General features: G+C 42.4%; 1 protein-coding gene across 1 annotated transcript in view; it reads right to left on the bottom strand.

Moving 5' to 3' along the window:
- Positions 1-9,325: 9,325 nt before the first annotated feature.
- Positions 9,326-17,797, bottom strand: part of CFAP43 (cilia and flagella associated protein 43) — a 116,542-nt gene continuing 108,070 nt past the window's right edge. Inside the window, exons 36-38 of the mRNA XM_089671115.1 lie at positions 15,512-15,592; positions 10,642-10,792; positions 9,326-9,623 (exon numbers count right to left, since the gene is read on the bottom strand). Coding sequence (XP_089527241.1) covers positions 9,451-9,623; positions 10,642-10,792; positions 15,512-15,592 — 405 coding nt within the window. The 3' untranslated portion in view covers positions 9,326-9,450. The remainder of the gene's footprint in view (positions 9,624-10,641; positions 10,793-15,511; positions 15,593-17,797) is intronic.

The following is a 17,797-nucleotide window of genomic DNA, read 5'->3' as shown; positions in this document are numbered from 1 at the left end:
GCAAAGACACAGCGTCACGCCCTCGGGAGCCTTTAACTGCTCTTAAAGGGAACTCTGCCTGGTAAAAGATCCTGTGCGCATGCGTGATATTTTTATTTATTTATTTATTTATATATATATATATATATATATATATATATATATATATATATATATTTTTTTTTTAAATTTGGTTATTCCTACCTACCCCAATAAAAGCTGTTCTGGTACCTTCCACTTGTCCTCACAGGAATCGCATATTTACCTTCGCTGGTGGAAAATGCAAAAAGTGTTTTTGGTTCGATAGACTTCAATGAAGATGCTGCAGAAAAGCATGTCGAGCATTTTTGATGTGTTTTAATTTGCCTAGCAACAAGAAAAAACAACTGCATAGGTGTGAACCTAGCCTAAGCCCTGGTTCACACTGGATGCGACTTGGCATGCGATTTGCATGCCCTGCAACTTGCAAATCGTATGCCAAGTCGCACCCTATTGTCCGCAAATAGAGCGGTCATATCGGTGCAATTCTGACTTGGTCGGAGCCGCACCGATTTTTAAAGTAGTACATGCACTACTTTTGGTGCGATTTGCATAGACATCTGTGTCAGATATCTTGGAAATCGCACCTGAAATCAGAAATGCACTACAGTCCATTTACACCCTGGTCCAAGGGAGGACTGGCAACTCATGGGGCCCCCCAGGCAATAGGGGATCATGGGGCCCCTGTGTCCTTGACCACACTCAAAGCACACCCAAAAAAGCCTATAAAAGGTACCAGGAGCATTTCATGGTGCCCCCTACTGACCCTGCGCCCTCGGGCAGTGCTCGAATGGTCAGTCTGCCCCTGCCCCGGTCACATTGGGTATGACTTGGTATGCAATTTGCATGCCATGCGACTTGCAAATTGTATGCCAAGTCGCACCCTATTGTCCACAATAACAGCAGTCATATTGATGTGATTCTGACTTGGTCAGAGCCGGACCGATTTCTAAAGTAGTACATGTACTACTTTTGGTGCCATTTGCATAGACATCTGTATCAGATGTCTTGCAAATCACACCTGAAATCAGCATGTCGCCCAATTTTGAAATCATGCGACTTCACTGTAAGTCGCACTATTTCAAATTCGGGCTTCTTGTGACCGGGGGGAGGGGTTAACATGATTTCCTATGAGACAAGTTCACATCGCCACATTTTCACCCAGTGCATTTTGTGGATCAGGGGCTTTTTTTAAATGCAAAAAGTTGCATTTTTGGTTCTATAGACTTCAATGGAGACGCTGCAGAAAAGCATGTAGTGTGTTTTTTAGGGATTACTAATGCGTTTTACGTTTTAATCTGCCTAGCAACAAGAAAAAAAAAGGTCAAATGTCAAAATGCATAAAAAAAGCATGTGCAAAATTAAAAAAAAAGCACGACCTGCTTTTCTGCAGCATCTCCATTGAGGTCTATAGAACTAAAAACGCAACTTTTTGCCTTTAAAAAAGTCCCTGACCCTGTCAAAAAAACGCACCAGGTGAAAACGCAGAGATGTGAACGTGTCCCATAGCAAATCATGTTAAATGGACTGTGTTTCTGCAAAACGCTGCAGAAAACGCATAGGTGTGAATCTAGACTCAAGGAGATTGTACAGATAGATTGGAATGTGTGTGCTGAGAAAGCCCCATTCACACAGTGCTGTGCGATACCAGGTGCTGCGCATATGTGCATTCTTGTGTGTTGTCATATGTTGACTCCTGGTTCACACCTATGCGTTTTTTAATGCTTTGCTTTTTGCAAAAGCGCACCACAGTCCATTTAACATGGTTTCCAATGGGACACGTTCACATCTGTGCATTGTGAGCTGCTGCGTTTTTTAGAAAGGGTCAGGGACTTTTTGAAATGGAAAAAGCAGTGTTTCTGCTACAAGAGAGTGCGTTTTTTGCGCATTTTGCATTTTTTTTTCTGGCCAGCAACCCACAAATTTCCACTTTAAGCACAGGTTCACACTTCTGTGGTGCGGCAAATCACATGTGAATTCTGTGTGGTGCAATTTGAGCCATACATTTTCTATGGCTCAAACTGCACCACATCCACACCAAAAGGTGCAAGATCCTTTTTTTTGTCTGCACTAGAATCAAATCGAATGGGTATTCACACCCATGCGATCCAATTCTGCACATTGTTAACTTGACATATACATCCGCAGCAGTTTGGGGTGTGATTATGATGCGGTGCAGAATTCGTACAGAAACCGGTGCAAATTCCACACCGCATCAATGTGAACCCAGGCTAAGGCTACGTTCACATCTATGCAGATTGTGCGATTTGACAGTGCATTTTGCTTATAGAACACGCATTTTTGATGCGTTTTGCAGGTTTTTTTAGGCCATAGGAAAGTATTGATGCCACTTTGGATGTGTGCAACTTTGATGTGACTTTGGATGGGTGCAACTTTAATGCAACTTTGGATGGATGTGACTTTGATGCAACTTTGGATGGATGTGACTTTGGATTAATATGACTTTGAATCAACTTCGGATGGATGTGACTTTGGTGTGACTTTGAATGGATGTAACTTTGATGTGACTTTGGATGGATGTGACTTTCATATGACTTTGGATGGATGCAACTTTGGATAGGTGCAACTTTGATGTGACTTTGGATGGGTGCAACTTTGATGCAACTTTGGATGGATGTGACTTTGATGCAACTTTGGATGGATGTGACTTTGGATTAATATGACTTTGATGCAACTTTGGATGGATGCAACTTTGGTGTGACTTTGAATGGATGTAAATTTGATGTGACTTTGGATGGATGTGACTTTCATATGACTTTGGATGGATGCAACTTTGGATGGGTGCGGCTTTGATGTGCCTTTGGATGGGTGTGACTTTCCTGCAGTTTTGGATGGATGCAAATTTGATGCGACTGCAAAGCATCTTTGAATAGATGTGACTTTGGATAGATGTGACTTTGATATGACTTTGGATGGATGCAAATTTGATGCGACTGCGAAGCATCTTTGAATAGATGTGACTTTGGACGGATGCGACTTTGGATGGGTGCGACTTTGATGTGACTTTGGATGGACGTGACTTTGATGCAACTTTGAATGAATGCGACTTTGGATGGATGTGACTTTGATGCAACTTTGAATGAATGCGACTTTGGATGGGTGTGACTTTCCTGCAGCTTTGGATGGATGCAAAATTTATGTGATTTTGGATGGGTGTGATTTTTTTGCTAATAGGAAATTCTGTTCATGTAGTGCAGCTTTGATGCGACTTGAGTGCCAGAGACTGTAAGTCCCATCAAAGTCTCATCAAAGTTGCACTACATGAACAGAACTTTTATACTTTCCTCTTAGCAAAAAAGTCACACCCATCCAAAGTCACATCAAAGTGGCATCACAGTCAATACTTTCCCATTGGCAAAAAAAAAGCAAAATGCATCAAAAACTCAAAATGCTATCTACTGCAGGAAAAAAAGTCCCTGGCCCTTTTAAAAAAAATGCACAGATGTGAACCAGATCCATAGGAAATCATGTAAAACAGACTGTAGTGTGTTTCTGCAAACTGGAAAATGAACTGAAATCTGCATAAGTGTGCACCTAAGGTAACCAATAAAAACAGCAAAAACGCATGTGTAAAAAAACACAAAGCACATGCAATAAGCATTATAAAATGGATCAAAAGCAAACTGCATAGGTGTGTACAAAACCTAGTCCTCATGCACAATGGACATTTTTCCAGTTGCTGTTTTTGGATTTTTGACCTTTTTTTCTACAGCCAGTAAACTCCCCAGCATGTTATCCTATGTGTCCATGCACACATAGACTGTAATCAATGTTTTTTTGCCTGGAAAAAAACCCAGGACTAGTGGGTTTCTAGAGGTGTTTTTTAGCTGTAAACGTTCTAATGTTGAAAAATGTGGCAAACCTGCATTTTTGGACACAAAAAAACTAGAAACCGAAAGCAACAAGTATTATGCCACTTCCGGTTTTCTTGTACAAAGCATCTGCTCAAACCGATCTGAGTCTGATGAGATGCTTTCAGAGCAGATGAGAGATCTGGGGTCTAATAGACTCCAGGTGTCTCAGTGAAGAGTGCCTTTCACTGCCTATTGCTATTACAAGGGAAAGTTACATTACTTATAGCAATAAAAGAAATCAAAATATCTAACCACCTCCGCAACATCTACAAAATACGTACGTTCCTAACTCCAGAAACTACAAAGCAACTCATTCACTCCCTTATCATCTCCCGACTTGACTACTGTAACTCCCTCCTCACCGGCCTACCCCAACACATCCCCCGCTTCAGTCTATCCTGAATTCTGCGGCCAGACTCATCCACCTTACCAACTGCTCCATATCCACCACTCCCCTCTGCCAATCCCTCCACTGGCTTCTGATTGCCCAACGCATAAAATTCAAAATCCTAACACTGATGTACAAAGCTGTTCATAACACTGCCCCAAACTACATCACTGACCTGACATCCATCTACCACCCAAAACGCACTCTTCGCTCCTCACAAGACCTCCTACTCTCCAGTTCCCTGGTCTCCTCCTCCCATACCCATCTCCAGGACTTCTCCAGGGCTTCCCCCATCCTCTGGAACTCACTACCCCAATCCATCAGACTGTCACCTTCCCTCCTCACCTTTAAACGTACCCTGAAAACCCATCTCTTCAGAGAAGCCTACCCTGCCCTCACCTAATTGCTGATCTCCGCCCCTCCCACCACTCCATCCCCCACAGCTATTTCCTCCTGTACTACTCTCCCCTCCCTCCTAGATTTTAAGCTCCAAGGACTGTCTCGTGTACTGTCTCCCCTTAATTATGTACAGTGCTGAGCAAACCGTTCGCACCATATAAATACTGTATAATAATAATAAAATCTTCTAAAAATAAAAAAAAGTAATACAATAAATGAAAACTACATTTTTTGTAAAGCGTCCCTGTCCTGCAATGCTTGCATACAAAGGCGAACACATAGGAAGGTTGAGCACGCATATGTAATTGATGTTCCAACCACACCTGAGGTTTTGTCACAAAAGTTACAGTGAGCAATAATTCTAGCAGCAGACCTCCTGTGGATCTCCAAACTGGTAACCTGTAAAGGCTTTTAAAGCGTTGTCTATGGAGATTTTTAAGTGCTGAAGTTTGTCGCCATTCCACGAGCATGCGCAATTTTAAAGCATGACATCTTAGGTATCTATTTATTCAGCATTACGTCAGGGTCCATTTAGGGTCCATGCATACTGGACATTTTAACCAATTCCCTAGACGCCTTTCTCCTGGCAGCAGAAAAACGTGACAGTTGTAAACGTGAGTACCGCATTAAGTCGCATTAAACGCCTGGGCCTTAATTCATTTGATTGGCCAGAATAATAATTTATTATGGCCACTGAAATGAATTAATGCTCAAGCTCTAAACGTGTCTAGCATTAACACACTTCTAGACCTGTCTACCCATTTTTGTATCGTCAAGCCCCCGGCCACATCAAAGCCGATTTTGAAATCGTGGGACTTACAGCAAAGTCGCTTGATTTCAAAACTGGTTGACCTACCGATTTCAGTTGAGATTTGCAAGACATCTGACACAGATGTCTATGCAAATCGCAACAAGTGTAGTGCATGTACTACTTTAGAAATCGATGCCGCTCTGACCAAGTCAGAACCGCAGAGATATGACCGCTCTAATAGCGGACAATAGGGTGCAACTTGGCGTACCATTTGCAAGTTGCAGGGCATGCAAATAGCATGCCAATTCGCACCCAATGTGACCGGGGTGTAAGTGTTTTCTGCCAAATCTCTCCTGTCCTGAACACAATTCTTCTGATTCTCCAATTCTCTAAATACTGCTGCTCCTAGACTCTGGTAAAAGAGGTGTGTTTAGGGACTTAGGCAAAAACACCAAAAGCCCCAAACACATGCGTTTAGGAGCAGCAGTGTGCATGAGTCCTGAAAATAACTCCAGATGATGGACCAAATCTGTCCTGAGATTTTGCTTGCTTTATTTCAGTCCTTACCAGGGGCGGACTGACAACTTATGGGGCCCCCGGGCAATAGGGGATCATGGGGCCCCTGTGTCCTTGCCCAAACTCAAAAAAGCCTATGAAAAAGCTACCAGGGGCATCTCATGGGGCCCCCTACTGACCCCGGGCCCTCGGGCAGTGCCTGAGTTTCCAAATGGTCAGTCCGCCCCTGGTCCTTACTACAATTAAATAACATTTATATGTGAAAAATCTTTTCTGGCTTTAAAACTGAACTCTGGGACAGAATGCTTCCATAATACTTTTTTTTACCAATCCGTTGTATTCACCAATAATTTCTAAATATTGTTGATTATTGATTGTTATAGGATATCATCCCTATCTTGCACTACTAGGTCATTAATGAAAGGTATTCTATCTTTATCACACTTACACATCTTTAGACCCCTTAAATTAGATACTTTTTATCTCTACTAGCATCAATCTACTTTTTCACTGATGCAGTTTACTGTTTTGGTGGAGATTTTGGATATTTTTTCACACATCAATGGGGCAGATTTATTAAAACTGGTGCACTCGGAATCTGGTGCATCTGTGCATGATGGCCAATCAGCTTCTAACCTCAGCTTGTTCAATGAAGCTTTGACAATAAAACCTGGAAGCTGATTGGTTTCTCTGCAGAAGTGCACCTACTTTCATACTCTCCAGTAAATAAACCCCAAAATCTGATGGCAATCATCGTGGTGTATATTTTTTCCTCTGTGATATATTTTCTGCGTTTTGTATATTCTGTTCTTATATTGAAAACTTTATAAATTAAAGATTGCATTAAAAAAACTCAACTCCGTGAAAAGTAAACGTTCTGCTGTTTATGTCTAAGGGACTGGGTAAAGTAGTTTTACTTACCTGATCCTCCACTTCTGTGGGCTCCCCTGAGCTGCTAGACTCTTCTACCCTGAATGTTGACAATCAGATGGCCCTGTAATTATCATGACAGATGCAGAGAGCATAGCCCTGCATTGGATGTGAGGATGCCAAGGAACAGTCCACTGTCAGAGCGTAGTGGGGTGCCATTTACCAGAGAGTGGAGGATCAAGTAAGTAAAACCACTTTTGCCTTCAACTAGACTAAATAAGCATTTAACCCTTACAGTGTATGCACAGCTCCTCTGCAAGAGAGGACTTTTACTTTTGCCGGAGTTGGGCTTTAAGGCACTGATATCACAATCCAAAGAAAACTTCTTATTACACTGGTCTACCATGACACAATCTATCCCCCCTTCAGTCTATTATGCATATTGCTGCCAGATTTATACACCTTACCAACCGATCAGCGACTGCTGCCTCTCTTTGCCAATTCCTTCACTGGCTTCCACTAACCCGGGTGTCGGCAACCCGCGGCTCCGGAGCCGCATGCGGCTCTTTTTCACCTTTCCTGCGGCTCCGGAGCACACTGCCCACCAGGTGACAGGCAATAGGGTCGGCAAGCCGCGGCTCTTTTAATGCAGCTCTTCTGTGTGCCGGGCGCCAGCTGGCAAACATTGGCTGTCAGGATGTAGGCGGGGCAGCGTGAAGAACTCCTCTCCTCTCACAGTCCGCCCTGAAGACCAGAACAGCGCGGGAACACGGCGAGAGGAACGCGCGGAGCAAAGGTAAGTGAATTGACACAATATGGGGAATGAATTACTATAGGGGGGATGAATTACTATAGGGGAGATTAATTACTATATGGGGGATGAATTACTATATGGGGGATTAATTACTATGGGGGGTGAATTACTATATGTGGGATGAATTACTATGGGGGATGAATTACTATATGGGGGATGAATTACTATATGGGGGATGAATTACTATGGGGGATGAATTACTATAGGGGGGATGAATTACTATGGGGGATGAATTACTATGGGGGATGAATTACTATATGGGGGATGAATTACTATGGGGGATGAATTACTATATGGGGGATGAATTACTATATGGGGGATTAATTACTATGGGGGATGAATTACTATGGGGGATGAATTACTATATGGGGGATGAATTACTATATGGGGGATGAATTACTATATGGGGGATGAATTACTATGGGGGATGAATTACTATAGGGGGGATGAATTACTATGGGGGATGAATTACTATGGGGGATGAATTACTATATGGGGGATGAATTACTATGGGGGATAATTACTATATGGGGGATGAATTACTATGGGGGATGAATTACTATGGGGGATGAATTACTATGGGGGATGAATTACTATATGGGGGATGAATTACTATAGGGGGGATGAATTACTATATGGGGGATGAATTACTATGGGGGATGAATTACTATATGGGGGATGAATTACTATGGGGGATGAATTACTATAGGGGGGATGAATTACTATGGGGGATGAATTACTATATGGGGGATGAATTACTATGGGGGATGAATTACTATGGGGGATGAATTACTATATGGGGATGAATTACTATGGGGGATGAATTACTATGGGGGATGAATTACTATATGGGGGATGTATTTTCAGTTTTAAAAATGTTTCTCTCAAAATAAATTTCAATCGTGGTTTTGGCGAGATTTGGCTCAGTTGAAAAAAAAGGTTGCCCACCACTGACCTAAGGCTATGATTGTGATTATGACGATACACTGTGGCCCTGATTAACCCTTTGCTTACTGGGCCCTTAAACCCCCTTCATGACCAGAGCGCTTTTTGCAATATATGCAGTGTCGGATTTGTTTTAAATGTTGCAATGGTTTTGCGGCTCCCAGTCTTTTTTTCCCTCTCGGAAACGGGTCCAAGTGGCTCTTTATGTCTTAAAGGTTGCAGACCCCTGCACTAACCCAACATATAAAATTCAAACTACTAACCACAGCTTACAAAGCCATCCACAACACTGCCCCTAGCTACATCACCAACCTCATCCACAGATACCACCCAATTCACCCACTCCATTCCTCCCAAGATATCTTCCTCTCTAGCTCCCTCAACACCTCCTACAACACTTGCCTCTAGCACTTCTCCAGAGCCTCTCCCATCCTCTGGAACTCCCTACCACAGTATGTCCGGTCAGCCCCCACCCTTTTTGCCTTTAGACAATCTTTGAAAACTCACTTATTCAGGGAAGCTTACCCCACCTGCACCTAAGAACTGTACTTGAATCACTTCCACCAGATCATCCCCCACAGCTATCACCTTTTGTATCACCTCCCCCTTCCTTTAGATTGTAAGCTCCATGTGCAGGGCCCTCATATTCCTTCTGTACTTAAATTTATTGTAATTGTAATGTCTCCCTCAGTGCTGCGCAAACTGTTGGTGCTATATAAATCCTGTATAGTAATAATAATTACACAAGATAATACCAATTTTTTATTCATGAACTGTTTTGCACCTCATCAGGTGAAATGAACAAGCCAACCAGACATAATAAATACAAATTAAAGATAGAAAATTAGTTTAGGTAATGTTAGGATGGTAAAGCCTAGTACTCCATTTGCATTAATGCCGGAAAGGTTTTCATCCTCAGTCGATCAAGATCAGTGCGTTGCATGGCGATCTCGTGAGCTTGTGCCTTAACAAGATCTACTAATTTCCGGCGCTGCAAAATGTCTTTGTATCTCTGTCTTGCATTCTTCTCGGCACTTTGCTCTGCACCTGAAGAAAATATCAAACAAACCATTAGTCATGAACAGTATTTAGTATTGAATATGCATACCTTTCTTCGTTATTGAAAGCACAAATATAGCTAAAACATGCTGCTTTTTAAGTTTTGGAAAGTCAGGAAAGGTTAGAGCCTCTGTAAAGTTTTTAGTGCTGTCTGAGTAGCAGGGGCGGACTGACCATTTGGAAACTTGGGCACTGCCCGAGGGCCCGGGGTCAGTAGGGGGCCCCATGAGATGCCCCTGGTACCTTTTTCATAGGCTTTTTTGAGTTTGGGCAAGGACACAGGGGCCCCATGATCCCCTATTGCCCGGGGACCCCATGAGTTGTCAGTCCGCCCCTGCTGAGTACCAATTATGAAGATTCTCCTTCACTTCCTGTCCTGATTTGAAACATGTAATCAGGGCAGGACATGGGAAGAATCTCTTGAATGAGGACGCAAACAGCAATAAGAGCACTTTGAGCTGTTTTGTTCGATCTCTACAGATTAGTGTGACAGCCAGGAACTTAGCAGTTTCAGAAGGAAGGGTCAGCACTGACAGCCCAAAAAACTCCCAGCTCACTTACGAGCCAACCCGCAGCAAACCAAATTAACCCTGTATAACAGTTTATGTTAAAAGAAGGGGTTTCATTTGCACACATTTGCAAATATATGCTTAAGCTGCAGAGGCCACGTCACGGCACCCCAGTGTACTGCAGTCCTATCATTTTGAGACTCTCCCATGTTGGAGCACATATATAATAATGGATAGATTAAGGGCAGGTATGACTAGAGGAAGCCCATCCCTCCTTAATGGTATAGGGACACACTGGACACCCAGCAATAGCACAATGGCAGCTGAAGGCATCCAGTGCAATCCCGCACTAACTCAACAACTGTGCAAACTGTACGTTGCTCTTTCATGTGCTTCTTGCTGCAAAGGCTAGGTATAGGTTGGGGTGGTTGTCCTTTGTTTGTACAACCTACATGTGTTAGTACATATTTTCCTTACTTTCATACATCAGAACTTACCAACTACATCATAGATGTGTTTCCTTTCAGAGAAGGAGACAAGTACATCCTGCAGTTCTTTATCCAACTCTTCATCTGCTTCCATTTTCCTAATATATTTCTCTAAATCCTCGTGAGTTTTTTTGTAGTGCTTCACATTTTTCTCATGTTGCTGCAAAACAAAAGAAGCATGTTTTAACTTGTGACTCTATGACTAGATATTAGTATTTAATTGGGGTTTTCACACTGCTGGTGGAGTAATTCTGATATGGAAAAGCTGTTTTGTTGCCATTTGTTTGACATCCATGTATTTTGTATGCTTCAGCTATGATCCAACTCATTGGATCACAGGATACAAATTAGACAAATGCTTGCTACTTAAAATCCCTTGAGAATTGAGCTCATGTGCTGGAGGCTGAGGTTCAATGTAAGTATTTTTACCTATTTCTTTTAATAGGTTTTTTTATGTTTTAATCACTTTGTTTCATAGGGTGGGGGTGGGGGTAAGGAAATAAGTGGAGGTCTGCCTTAACTGTTAAGGGTAAGGTTAGGTACATGTGTTTTTAAAAACGTTTGTCAGTGATCTTCAATTTACAAGGTATAAAGGGCCTCAACTGCTGCCACTGATATTAATATAGGACCGCAAATAAGATTTATTATTTGCAACACTAGAGAGGACAGTCAAAAAATGCAGACATGCAAGAGGAGATGATGGTCAGAGAATGTGGACATGCTACAGATTTGTTCGGGTCTGGACACATGCTACAGAGGACAGTGAGAAACTGGGAACATATAACATGAGGCTAGTAGAGACCACTGTGATTATCACTTTACAAATCAGTGCTACACTCCCTTTACAGACTGCTGGGGTTCAAGAACCACACAAGTACCAAAGGCCACTCACTGGGCACCAGGAACCTATGTACTAGCTTGTAGCTCTGCTAAAGAGCAGAATGTCCTCATACTAAAAATATCAGCCTCCTTAATGCCACATGCATGCCCTTCATCTTGGTAATGGGTGCCAAACGTGGTTTCAAAGCTGAACTCTAGGTATGAATTGTATTGCTTACTTACTTTGGTCCAGCTTGGACCAATGTAAGTATGCATACAACATACCTGTGGGACTTATGTGGAAGTGGAAAATCACTGTAGCAGTCACCAATACTACAGTGATAACCACTGTTTTTTTTAGTCCAATTGTTCAGCACTGCTGCCATTTACTGAATGCCATTTTTTTAAATGAACGCACAGCATTTTCTGATTTGACGAGGGTTGTGACATCACCTCATGTTGCTCTGTGCGGGACCTTGAAGACAGAGTTGATCACTGTAGTAGCAGAGACTACTACAGTGATTCTCTGCCTCCACAGCAGTCCCATGGGTACAGCATAAACATATTTATATTGATACATGCTGGACCAATGTAACTATGCAGGAAAATCCATACCTGGAGTTCAGCTTTAAAGCAGTCACATGGTCAGTAGCTTGTGAAAAAGCATTTACAGTTTGTATACTTTGCTCTGATTTTTTTTTAAACCAGCTGATGCACAAAGGAATTATGGGAGACAATTAAAATGTTTGTTTTTTTTAATATGTTTAGGTTTTTTTAAATAACAAGTTCATTTTAGCATTTAGTTTATTTAGTGCCTAGAGTTAATCTTTAACACACAGTTTACTATACAAGGCAAAAGCGATAATTTTGGTAGAAGATATTTTACACCTATATTCACAGTGAAATGTTTTTCATAATTATAGGCAGCAGCAAATCCTTCACCTCTACCGTTGTTACACCAGCTTCTACATACTGTATGTCTACTCTCATTTATCCAGGTCTTTATATAGCTAGTAGTAGTTACTCACACTCGACTTGTTTAGCACAATTGACAGTGTAACCGGGTGGTGCCCGCCAGCTGTGTGAATCCTCCACCCCCCCCCCCCCCTTTTTACTGCTGGCTCTGAGGTTCACTGCCTGTGTGATCTCCAGCCAGCTCTCTTCTTTCACTTTCCTGTTGTGCAAAGAAGCTGTGGGCTCTCCCCACTCTGTGCTTAGGATCAGAGTGGGCTGTGTAAAGCCCCCCCCCCCCTTTGCTCCTACTCCCCCCTTTCCTTCTTGACAATGGCAGAGAGGACTTGCTGTGTAGCTGCAATGGAGTCTGGGATATGTAGTCTTTACTGCACCATGGAAGTGGATTGGCTGCAGAACTACAGAGTGCCCTACTAGGAGAGGAGGAGGGAACCATGATTTTCCCAGGCAAATGTGCAGAGATCTGGGTAGTCGGTGCTGGTGAATCAGTGTGTGCGGACCTGCTGCTATGTGTGCCTACTCTGGGAAAGATATTACAATTCTTTAACCAGCTCTCAAGTGTCTCCAATCAGCTGCTAGACTGCACAATAACACCCCCTAGTGAATTTCGGTATGTAAATTCTAAAAGTCCAGCACTTAAATATATGCAGTTGTTTCTTCAATCAGCCAATAGGCAAGTATATCCAGTGGCTTCAATCTCAAAAATTCTTATCAGATTTTCCAACCCATACACCAATCAATGGGTCTAATAAAGCTTTTTTTTCACTTCTCTGTGTCTTCCTTATACCTCTTCACAATCTCTCCAGTGTATCCCCAAAAAAACAAAAAGCTCATACAGTGCAGTGTCTTCCAAACTATAAAACACTATCCACTCGTGCCCATATGCATTCATACCATCATACTGCACTATTTGAATACAAGGTGTGGTCCATTGAATTTGGATTGATGGGTGTGATGATTTTTTTGTTTAGTAAGGATTTAAACAAAAGGGGAATCACAAATTCACTGATCACTGGTGGTTACAGATACATGATGGTATGCATGCATGTGAGCACATAAGTGGAAGTGTATTACAGTTTGGAAGGGAGATAATAATTGTGCACAGCTCATTGGTATAAATGCGGTCTGACAGTCAGCTGTCTAACCCGCTGATGAAGTCACATGACTAAGTGACGATACGTGTAGGGAGGGGCTTGATGACGTCACACCGCACAGACTGGAAGTGAGCAGGCTGCCTTTTTGCATTAAACCATACCACATACAATACATGTATTCTGCAGTGCACCAGTTATAGTGCACTTTTAAAGTTGAAAGTTTATAAATTGGGAGTTATTTTAATGATAATACTGCTGGATACACAGAGAGTACTATGTGTACTCTTCTTTTTTGAGCTTCCCATGTTCATGTGGAGGATGGCCAAGGATAGAGATGGACTGAGGATTACCTGGATACCACTGAATGAAACATCATTCCTGGTATAGGCACCCAGCCTTAAAGGGGAAAGCACTTAAGACCTACTATCCCATTTCGGTCATAGGATCAGGTGAGAGCATTTCATTATTGGTGGAGGCATGGCACTGTGTATGGTGAATTACAAAAAATGTGAAGAGAAATTTCTGGAACAACACCTAATTCTTAAAGGCACAGTCACAGGAATTGTGTGGACTTCATACAAACTTGTTTATTTTCAGCTGGGACTTTATGTTTCACATTTAGTCACAAATGTACATTTATATATGTTTTTCTGATAATATATGTTTTTTATTATTTTGTTTTTTCCCTGGAGAATATCACTATACATTCTCACTGTAAGTGTGATAGTACTGGTTTGCATGTTTTACTGCATGGCACTATTTGTAAACTAGTTTTATTACAATTTGTAAGATACTGCGCTATATGAGCTGTTTTATTGGGGATGCACTGGAGAGATTTGAAGAGGTTTAGGGAAGACAAGGAGATGTTTGAATGAAAAAGAGCTTTATTAGACCCATTGATTGGTGTATGGGTCGGAAAATCTGGTAAGAATCTTTGAGATTGAAACTGGATATACTGACCTATTGATTGATTGAAGAACAGCTGCATATATTTAAGTACTGAACTTTTTGAATTTACAAACTCTTGGAAGGAGCCTGGTGGAGACTAGAGCTGTGTGCTGCATCCATAAAGGCTGAGGACTAATCCACAGAGAGTTTCTTGTACTGCGGACTGTGGGGGCATAGACTTGCTGCTCCTATCTGTGCCCACCTTCAGAGAGATTGATCCTGGGGAGAGTCTGAATGCAGGAACTAGACCTGATTGTGAGGACTACAACTTCTGGAACAACTGACCACCAAATGTTTGGGACCAGACCTGTTTGCATGCCAGGATTGGTGAGAGAAACAACAGAACTTAACCCCTTACAGCCCACAGTTAAAGCAATAGAGACTACTCCTTATTCAGGAGCCCATCAGCCATCCATTGTGCACTAATAAAAGGGGCAGCTTCATGTGCACCACCTTACAGAAGGGTCCCAATGATAGCTGACTAATACTGACAATTAGGCGTCAGTTACTTTGCAGATATTCTCAGGGGTACCCCTCTTAGGAACACATACACCCACCCATGATTGGGGTAGTATGTGTCATGTGCACACAAGGACCTTTGTTCTTGGGTTAGTTAATGCCTATACCTTTAACCCTGTTTGAATCAGTTAAAATTGAGTTTAGCATTACTACAGTTCATTTGTTTGCCATCTTATGGGTCAATGTTCACATTATCTAGTACAGCATCTTTAAACCTGTTTGATTGCTTGTAGATGGTGTCATGCATTGTTAAGCTGCCTTGCCATAATACATCCGTTTAATCTGCCTTCCAGTTGCTTGTGGCTTATTTCCTGTGCAGTATTATGGAGTGGTAGCTTATTAACTTTTAAGTTACACAGGTGTGAGCGGCCTTCAATCTATAACCAGGTGTGTCAGATGGGACAGAGCAGTTTAAGGAGTCATAGCAGAACAGAAGATCCATCAAACCAAGCGGCTCTTGCAGGAGTATCGCTACAACAGCTTCTGCATAATGATTAATAGAAAAATACTTAGCCTTTTCAACATACTTTTTCTTGGACATTAATAGTTTCTTCCAGAACCAGGATCTGGTTAGATACACGCTTGTCATAATTTGATTCATTGAGAAACTATGTAACAAGAAAAATAAAAATGCTGGTTAACAATGTGCAATAAAGTTTCATGTCTGTATTACTTACTCCATCTATTATACTTATATTACAGATCTGGTGGAAATTTTTGAGTTGAACAATAAAATGCTTGCTTTCCTTTTTGCAAACCTATTCTCAAAAAATAACAAATGCTTCATAATTTGTTGATTTGTACAGCATGTTATAGGGTAAATATGTGTTTAACCTCTCACCAACCATGTACAGTAACTCATTTGGCAGCAAGAAAAGTAGACTCTATGTCCAGCTGCCACACATAAACATCCATGGTGACCTGCGGTTGTGTACTGAAAGCAGGGCTGCTGTTAGAAATCATGGACCCCATACAGCCTGACAGCCCCTCCTGAAGATATGAAAATTATATTTTCAATAAAAAAACACTAAAATCGTTATTAGCAGACACAAACATTACATAACTTACAAAATTCCTGCCGAATCAGTCGAACAAATCTGGCTTCAAAATTGAAGGAACTGGGTGGAAAATTATCAACCAAACAGTGACTGCATCCAATCAGATGCAGTCACTATCTGGGTATTCAGACAGCCACGGCTGCCACTGTCTGAATACAATAGCCACCAGAGGAGATTCCCTCATCTGTTTTGTGTGGATGGGGTAAGGGGGGACCCTACACTGTAACTGGGACAGTTACACTGACCTCAACACAACAGGAGTATTTACACCAACCACCAATGTAATTGAGACATTTACAATGTCCAACAAAACATGTAATGTAACAGATGTATTTACAGTGACCTCCTCCCATCTCTCTGCTCATCTCTGCATTCTTCCTCTCAGTACACCTTTGCATCCCAAATCCCCCTGCTGCCTTCTGTGCCCCAGCCCTCCACTCCACTAACCTCTGCACCCCAACTTCCCCCCCCACCACACTCTGCTAGCCTCTGCACTCCAAACACATTTCTGTTCAACTCTGCTCCCAAACTCCTCCTCTTTTAACCTATGTCCCCCAAACCCCTCCTCTACTAAACTCTGCACCCCAAATCCCACCTCTTCTAACCTCTACCCCCAAACCCCTCCTCTACTAACCTCTGCACCCCAAATCCTACCTCTTCTAACCTCTGCACCACAAATCCCACCTCTACCCTCCAAGTCCCTTTTCTACTAACCCCTGCACCCCATATCCCACCGCTAACTTCTGTCTCCAACCCACTCCTCTACTAACCTCTGCACTCCAAATCCCACCTCTGCTAACATTTGCACTCTAACCCACCTCCCCTCCCTGTTTACCTCTACATGCCCCCTATGCTTACCTTGGCATACTAACCCCTCCTCTGCTTATCTTTGTACCCTAAATGATAATCCCTTCACTTTACACCTCTGCACTCTACCTGTTCACCTTTTTATCCCAAGCAATAACCCCCTTCACTTTACTCACCTCTGGTGCAGGATTTAAACCACCTATTTACATCCTCTAGGTGGGTGGCATGCAGAGGAGGGGCGTTATTTGCATATGAATCCTGTCAGATGTTAAAATATCGGTGCAATTTATATTTCAATGCCTGGGATTTAATTACAGAACCCTGCCCTGTGTTACTCTCCCTCCAGCGACCGAAAGCCAGCGGGAGGGGGAAAAAACGGCTTTCAGCTGCTGCAGAGAGCTGCATAGGGTATTCTTTCTGTTAATAACCCCACCCCACCGCACTGATAATCCTCCCTGCCCAGGCCCCCCCCCCCCCCCCCGTGTGCCGGGCCCCCTACAGGAGGATTGGGGATACTCCACTATCGGAGGATTGGGGGTACTCCACTATCGGAGGCCCAGTGAGCTCCGGTGAGCACACTCACTCAGCACTCCCAGCATATTGACCAACCTGTCCCCAACATCTCTTGATTATGGCTTCTGTTTGGAAGCCAGCTGGTTGGAATCCCAATCATGTGACCAATGTGAGAGTCATACACAGGAGTCCCAAAACAGAAAATCAGTGTGTTAAGGAGGTAAACGATAAAGCGTTTGGATCTGTTTTATTTTGTTTTAGTTGCTTTGTTTATTTTTGTATATTTTCAATAATGTATTTGTAAAATAATAATCCTTCATTTACAAGTACACATTTCCTACAGAGAGCACCATTGACACTGATGCTGCACAGCTTAGCATAGGATACTTCAAACTGACTTTCAATATTTAATTCTGCATTGGAAAAAGCAGGCAG

Source organism: Staurois parvus, unplaced genomic scaffold (assembly GCF_062004578.1).
Source record: "Staurois parvus isolate SC_StPar_1 unplaced genomic scaffold, SC_StPar_1.0 ptg000099l, whole genome shotgun sequence".
In the NCBI taxonomy this organism is placed as follows: Eukaryota; Metazoa; Chordata; class Amphibia; order Anura; family Ranidae; genus Staurois; species Staurois parvus.
This window is presented reverse-complemented; position numbering and strand designations above follow the sequence as displayed.